Raw genomic sequence first — 7,851 nt, 5'->3', positions numbered from 1 at the left:
ACTGCAGAGACTTGTGGGTAGATGACCTGATTTCTAATTTTTCTTCTGCCTGGACTGTGGGTTAGATGCAGAAGCCCAGAGGAAGAGGATGACGGCGAGAAATGAGCGGGAACTGCTTTACCGTTCTGTTAAAGGAGCTCTGGATTGTATCCTCACTTTGATGGACGCAGGTGTGGCCGAGTCTTTTTGAAAAACACTACCTCCAGGTAATGTCAACCTTCTCCTTAACACAGCATGATGTTTTTTTTACCAGAACGGAAAGTGTAGCTGCCTGGATGGCCTGAAAAAGTGCAGTTGTTGTGACACATATTGCAAGATTTACTGTATTTTTCAACGTTTTAGACTGTTCACCTTCATTGACCCAGAAACTACATTCTAAATACAGGTACTAAATGAACAGCTTTTTTGAACATCTACAGCTTTTTAGTTGTGGAAATGTGCAGCGTGCAGGTATAATTACTTCAGATGGTCAGTTATTTTAGGGTCTGAAATTAGGGCATCATGTGAATGTCTCTTTAAAAGATCCACTGTTGGGAGCTTTCTAGGTAATATATTTCCTTGACTAAATTCTTTTAAATATATATATTTCTGAAACACAGTAAAATTTTAATTCTATTTCAATGATTATGTGCCGGTACACACGCTTGTCTATTAATTATAGTTAATTAATATTACTTATGTTTGTTAATTACTTGATTTTTCTAGTTGGTTTTAACATTTAATTATGTGGAAAGATGTGGATTAAACTGCTTTCAAATTAAAAAATACTTTTAAATGGTTAATTATCCAAATAACTATTAGCTATTAATCATAAGATGAGACTAATTGGAGGCATTTTATGTTAAAATTGTTGCTGATGAATAAAAACTTTTATTTATACATTTAGATGGACAACCTTTTGTGTTTTAAGATGATTTCATGTGATTGAGGTTACTATTAAATAATTTAAAGGCACTAATAATACTCCCTTGTCCGCAGCCATGGCTAACCTGCAGCAGGAATATCCCGAGGTCCTCCTGGGAATCCTGGAGGAACTGGCCAACATGCGACAGTGGTTGACCTTCCAGGACCTGTGTCGTATGGTCAGCACCCGTTTCGATTTGGAGCACCTTGTCGAGCTCAGAAGTTTGCTTTACGCCGCTGCCAGCCGGGACCCTTGTTTCCCCGCGACTCTCTTCAGAGATCGCGTTTCGACGAGAGGTCAGGGCCTCTCACCCATAGGTGTCGCCGCAGACATCGTAACCATCTTCAATCTGATTCAAATGACGGGAGGGTCCGCCGACGAAAGAGGGAAAGCGGTCCATCCTGTCGATCAATATCCCGGCCCGAGTCTCTCTGGAATACAGCCAATAAGCTTTAATAGGGAAAGAGGACGTTCCCACTCGGAATCCAGTAGCCGGCTAATCGACGACCACTTGTTGCGTCCGAACTACCCCTCCCGCAAGAGAGCAAGTCTTCCCCCTGATCCTCTCTCCCTCACGTCCTCTCCTCCAGCCAGAGCCAGAGCGGTGTCTTTCGATCTTCCTCACACTACATTTTTGTACTTAAGTAGTCAGACTCCCAACCAGGTCATGAAAGATATGTACCTGCCTTTGGAGACGGACAGCGAGTCGAGTGGCGACTCGGCGCCCGCGGAGGTGTTTGAGCCTGAACAGGAATCTGCCGTTGACCAAAAGAGGAACATTTTCAGGAAGGACTTCCACAACCAGCCTCCGCTCGTACCGCAGGTGACCGTCAGTGAGTCTCCGAGTCCTAACCCAGATAAAAAGAGCTTTGATTTGATCCCTAATCCCTACCCTTCGCCCAAAATCTCCCAGCAGTCTTCAGAGCAACGAGCCAAACATGAAAGTATCGATGACCTACAAGACTCAACATATTTTGGACCCGGGTCAGTCTTACAGAAGTCGCCCCGACATCTCCAGCCTCCCAGTAGTCAGAGGCCGATCTGGACCAACAAAAGTCACAGTATGGAGGATCAGATAGGAGCCGGAAGATCCAGGCCGGGAATGGAATCAATCGGTGGACACCTTCCAAGACGGTCAACGCCGACCATTAGCAATTTGGGCGGGTCCTCTGGGGGCGAGAGTGTGGACAGTGGACTTCCAAGTGGCAGCGATCAGGTCAAGGCACAGGCTACACAGACGGATCCCCCAGACACCAGGCGCCTACGCAGCATGGTCCACGCTGACCGTTTGTCCTTCATGACGTCATTAGATGACCCCGATTTAGCCGAAGACGACATCAGCGCTATTTTCCGATTTTTAGACGATATAAGCATGTGTGGTTCCACGGGAGTCTTGCACGCCATTGACGGAACTCCGGGTCTAAACCCCGACTCGCACGAGGCCAGAAGGGGGCGTCTCGGGCAACTCCAGAGGCTTTTTCACTCTCTGGAAAGCAGCGATGATGGACTCAAGGCCAGCGTCTGTAAACTTCTCCTGCGTATGAGTCAGATAGAAAGACAACTGGAGTCCCTGAACGATGTGAAGGCGGAGATTTCCCAGGTGCTGTCGGCCTTACAGCGGCTGGATGAAAAGATTCAGCAGCCCATTGTTGCCGGCGAACAAAGCACCGGAGAAAGATGGCTCGAGCCTCTCAGCGGGATCTCCTCCTTTATGAGCCACCCGGTCACCCCCTCCGAGCTATCAGAGCCTCAGCCTCTGTCTGTGTCCGGAAACCTGTACCCGGGGACCAGCAGCAGCAGTCTGGAGTGGAGCCGATGGAATAATTCCGGGGAACAAGCGGACAACAGCAAAGTTCTGGGGAACCCGAGAGCGAAAGACGGAAACAAGGACTCATCTCATCGCGGCAACAAAGTTGAGTCGAAAGAAAAAAATGGCCCTGAGTCCAAACAACCCAACAAGTCAAACGTTGCAAGAGAATGGAGTGTTTCTTTTTCAAAGGGCAAAATTGGAAAAACTTCAATTGGGAAATCTGGAAAGGTAGGTTTTGTCTTTTGTTTTCATGATCAGAAATTCTACTTTGCTGATTCAATTTTAAAGTAAGCACATTCTAATAAAAGCTTAAATGCCTGAATCATACAAATGAGCTTGCACTTGTTGTCTTAGCAAGTAAGTAAGTAAGTAATTTTTATTTGTATAGCACTTTTCCAGACCAGGGTCACAAAGCGCTTAAACAATCAAAACAATATTCAATAAAGTATATACTTTAAAGATAACACTGATAACACAACATGAGGATTCTATGTGTGGTCTGCTCAAGCCCTCTTAAGCCCATTAGTGGGATATGGGTTTTAACCATCAATGTAAATATGCATCGAAAACAATGCTCCGTCACTGACATGCCATTTGCGTGGTTTGAAATTCCCTGTCTTTAAATTTGTCTTTTCAATATTTATAAAAGATGAAAGTCTGATATGGAGCGTTTCTGTCGCGGGCTTTTAGGTGGATCAGTCGAGCAGCACCACAAACCTGCTGTCCCAAAAGCCGTCTCTGCTGGACCAAATGTTGAATTCGTCCTTGTTTCGACACAAAGACAGCAGTCCGACAAGCGGTCTCACATCTTTGAAGAATTTGGACTCGGTCGAGGGGAGAAACCGCCCGATCTGGACCGTGGACGACAGAGATGCTCGAATCTCTCCATTTGATTTACAGGTAAAATGCACAAAATGTATCATTGTTTAAGTCTTTCTTTTTATAATTCCAATTTCTATTATTTTTGCTTAAATAACGCAGATGTAAAAAGGGCATTTCTCACATGTATCATATCATACACACCAGGGCAAAAAAATGAAATGCATAATCACCCATCCAATATATGTTTTTGTTTTTCATAATAACTGCACAATATTGATCCAGAGAACCTCTCAAAATCAATCTGTGGTCTGACCACATTAATAAAGCTATATTAAAATGTACCAATAGCTCATTTGTATTCTTTGTATCTTTGTTTTATTCAATCTCATCTACAGTATTCTACCATAACCATACAAGATATAAAATATTAAGAGGAGCTAAGCTAAGAACCTTTTTTTTTAACAAAATAAATATTTTCTCCATAGAAAATGTTTATTTTTTCGTTTTGTAAATGTTAAATCTTTGATGTTGGTTGTATGGTTTTTAATTTGATTAGTTGCAATTTTGTTTCTAATATTATTTATCCCTTGTGTTCTCTCTGGGTTAAGGGGAACGACCTCCCGGGCTTCCATAGATACATATGCAGTGGTGGTGGTCGTTCATCTTGACTAAGAGACAACACAAGGGATAAAATAAACACATTTGTTTTTAGGCTCACCTTGACCCTGAGATAACACAAGGGTTAATGATGTTGCTTTTTATTGTCCTTCATCATTATGTTAATGTTGTTAATTAAATATCATTATATGACAGAAATATAATGTGTTTATATATATATATATATATATAATGTATATATATATATATATATATACATACATATATATATATATATATATATATATTTCATTAAATAAAACGGCTATGAACAAGAGATATTGAGGAAAAAAGAGATCATCGCACTAACAAATGTGATCATTTTCGACAGACTTCCGAGCCTCTGAATCCCAACAACGTAGAGTTCTGGATGGATGACATCTACTCTCCCGGCTATGATGCCCTGCTGCGACAAAAAGAGGCCGATATGCGCCGGGCAAAGGTCTGCAAGGTGGCTGCAGTCGTCGCCATTATTGTAGCGGTTATTCTCATCGTGGTCATCATCCTTTGCACTTTGCTCTCCTGATCTTCTGTGGATATGTGGTTATGGACTGATATGATGATCATTTATTGTCAATGGGTTCTAACTTTCCCTGCATGACGCTCTGTTATTCAAGGTGATTTTATCACTTTAATCTGTTTTGTTATTGTTCCAATGTCATGTCTATTTAATCAGTTTGGCATCTGTTAGTAAATCAAAACGAAGGTGCATTTTGTATTTGTTCAGATGTTAACTGATGTTGACTAACTTGTGTTGATCGTTATATTTTCTTAATTCTCACTCATTCTTGCTGCTTATTCCTAATATAACAGAGTCGAGGGATGAAATGACAAATACCAGTATTAATAACTTCCCTTGACCATCAATAGCAGGAGTGTCAAACTCAATCACACAAGGGGCCAAAATCTTTTAACGGTCGCCGGCGTAACAAAATGTGCATTTACCAAACTGTCTTTAACATTAACAAGTATGAGTCTGATTACGATATAAATTCCTTTTCCTTTTTACTCTTCTTGGAAGTCTCTGTATAGTTGTTTGATGTTGACAATCTGTGTTTCTTATCTCATCTTAAACACATGCATCTCGATGAACATTAATCTTGATGTCATTGTAGGTTCTCATTCAGGGTCATGGCTATGCACTGAGTTCTACATTGAGGTCTACTATGTATTGAGACAATCATCTGGCAGGCCACGTAAAATGCCTTGTTGTGGTCACTTTCAGTTTGACACCTCTGACAATGTGTTTGAGGGAAAAGCGTATTAGCTGGATATATTTCAGAAGAAAGGTGATTGAAAACAGATTAAGTTGAGGCGGTAAGATTCAATGCTCAAGAAATACTTCTCAAAGATTATATTTTCAAATAGTTGCTGTCACATATCTTAAACTATAGCATCACAATGTGTGCTGTACAAGTTTATTAGATGGGAGCATTACAGTCTCGTAACTGATACTGTTTTTGCCACAGTGCTGTTAACTTATAAAGAGGGTCCATTTCCAAGAAACACTGCACGTGGGAGATTCCTCTCGTAATTCAATTGATGGAATATTTGAAGTGCACGTTGCAATTTCATCTACTTAGCCCGGAGGCATTTCCACCTTTCTTCAGGCTCTCTCAACATCGTGAGTTTCATAAGTGCTTCCGTCATAGGCCATGAAATAGTTCTTAACTGTGAGGTCAGATTGCTAAAAGAAACAAAAGTACATTCATTGTATATAGAGTGGATCCAGGTGCAAGGGTGAGTCGGATCAACAGACACTTGAGTATGTTTGAAGCCTTTCTAAGTTATGGAATATGCTAAAAGCGAAAATATTTATTTTGTGTACCGCATCAATTCATCCAAATCATCCTATTGAGAGAAATGGTAACTGAGAGGATATTTAATAAAACATACAATTATTAAAAGAAAAAGTTTCATTGTATGCCAACAATTTATATATATTGCTTTATACATTTATTAATATAAGAGTAGGGGAGGATAATACATACAATAGACTTCAATTTCTTACATCAATTGAAAAATCAAAAGTTAAATATTGCAATAAGAAATCAAACAAAGGATGTGTTAATGATCAAGAGATAGTGTAAAGGTTTTGAAACGATATAAGGACATATATATTTTTTATATTTATTATCGTTTGATTTCTTATTCCATGGCCATGAAGTATTAGAATCTTGTAATAAAGAAACAAGAAGTGTGACATAAATGATTCCCCACGTCTTAGGAAGTGCAAAAGAACGTCCATGAAAACAGACTATGAACATTAACCTGGAAAATGCAAGTCATTTTATTTATGAGCTCGCATACATTGAAACGTGTGTACACAAATATGTTTGTGTAAAGAGTGTTTATCTCCAGTGCATCCTGTGTAGATGAATTTCTGCCAAGGGTTTCCCTCGAGGCTTTTTGTAGATCCATTAACACTGGTGCCGCGGAGGAATGTAGTCAGCACATCCGAGTGCTTCCTCTCAAAGTTCTATGCATCATGGCCCTTATCACCTTTAAACTCCAGATCATTTGGTGATATCGTTGTCAGTTAACTTAAAAGCAGATGTTTGTCTCCGTTCAGGAAAACCCTGTTTTTAAAAGACGTGGCGAAATAAAGTGTTTGCGAATTGTTGTAAATACTCGTGCAAAGCTTTGTAAGATGCCGAGGTGTTTATGAAGTTATCTTGCCTGTGTGAATAAACTTGGCTTCTAATGTGCCTTTTACTTTGTGTCATTTGATCTGATAAATAATCAATCGAGACCTAATTTGCCTTTGAAATCCACTTTGCATTATGTTCGATAAAAATAGCTCATGAAGTCCATGTGCCGCTAATTACTTCCATTTAACTTTTGGTAAAGTGCTCAGTTGATGCCACATCACACTTACAGATTGTTGTCTTGTTCATAAGGTATTGATGGAAGTGAAATGAAACTTGAAACTATACACACTCTCAGAGCACAGGAAGCTCATTTCCCCACATCATACCAATAAACTAAAGGAAAAATCACATAAATGAAAAATGTCTATAATTAAAAAATCCTACATTTTTATCATTACTATTATTGTTGTTGTTGTTGTTGATATAAACCACCAAATCTAGTGACCTAAGTCAGGAGTTCAATTCCATGTATCTTCTTGATCCAGCTCCAGTAGTTTAAAGAAGACACGTATGTAGAAAGAAAATGAATATGTGAACCAATTGTTAGGGTTCACCGTCAACTCAAGCCAGGTTATCCTGGTCTGCATGTCCAGAATGTCTTCGACCAGAGAGCCAGGATTCAGCAATTCAGGGGAAATTTGTGACGATGGTAAACATTTGAAATTAAGGTCGGGAGAAGGAACTCGATTTTATCTGTTTATTGTGTTCAGAACACTTGAATGAAACCACTTCAGCGCTGGACTCACAGACTTAGACCAGCGAGTGAAAACCTGAACTTGTGAGCCTCGATTCATGATGTTAGGTGGTCTTTGTAGCCTTCAGGGCTGACCTTGGTTCACACAGTGTCGTGATAATGTTGTAGACAGGACGCGTGCCTAGTGCTTGCCAATGCAGAGCTGTATCAGTTAGATTTGACCATGAACGTGACTAACCAAAGGTTGGAGTCTCACGGCTGCACAATATGGTGTTTCTAGCTCCGGCTTGACTTGGTCATTTTTCCAAACCCT

The 7,851-nt window shown here is 40.3% G+C and overlaps 1 protein-coding gene across 1 annotated transcript; it reads left to right on the top strand.

Moving 5' to 3' along the window:
* Nucleotides 1–75: 75 nt before the first annotated feature.
* LOC148070540 (major intrinsically disordered Notch2-binding receptor 1-like) lies at nt 76–4,785 on the top strand. Its single transcript, XM_087800886.1, has 4 exons — nt 76–206; nt 979–2,942; nt 3,405–3,614; nt 4,525–4,785. The coding sequence occupies exons 2-4, from the start codon at nt 981–983 to the stop codon at nt 4,717–4,719; spliced, it is 2,367 nt and encodes a 788-aa protein (XP_087657012.1). The 5' UTR covers nt 76–206; nt 979–980; the 3' UTR covers nt 4,720–4,785.
* Nucleotides 4,786–7,851: the final 3,066 nt, after the last annotated feature.

Source organism: Callionymus lyra, chromosome 10 (genome assembly GCF_982586985.1).
Source record: "Callionymus lyra chromosome 10, fCalLyr1.hap1.1, whole genome shotgun sequence".
NCBI classification, from domain to species: Eukaryota; Metazoa; Chordata; class Actinopteri; order Syngnathiformes; family Callionymidae; genus Callionymus; species Callionymus lyra.
The sequence above is the reverse complement of the archived record's forward strand: the minus strand, read 5'-3'. Positions and strand labels throughout refer to the sequence as shown.

Excerpts from the sequence above, each read along its gene's own strand:
- LOC148070540 (XM_087800886.1), top strand. The coding sequence starts at position 981 with ATGGCTAACCTGCAGCAGGAATATCCCGAGGTCCTCCTGGGAATCCTG. Across the intron at positions 2,943-3,404 it reads CAATTGGGAAATCTGGAAAG|GTGGATCAGTCGAGCAGCAC; the intron begins GTAGGTTTTGTC and ends GCGGGCTTTTAG. Across the intron at positions 3,615-4,524 it reads TCTCTCCATTTGATTTACAG|ACTTCCGAGCCTCTGAATCC; the intron begins GTAAAATGCACA and ends CATTTTCGACAG.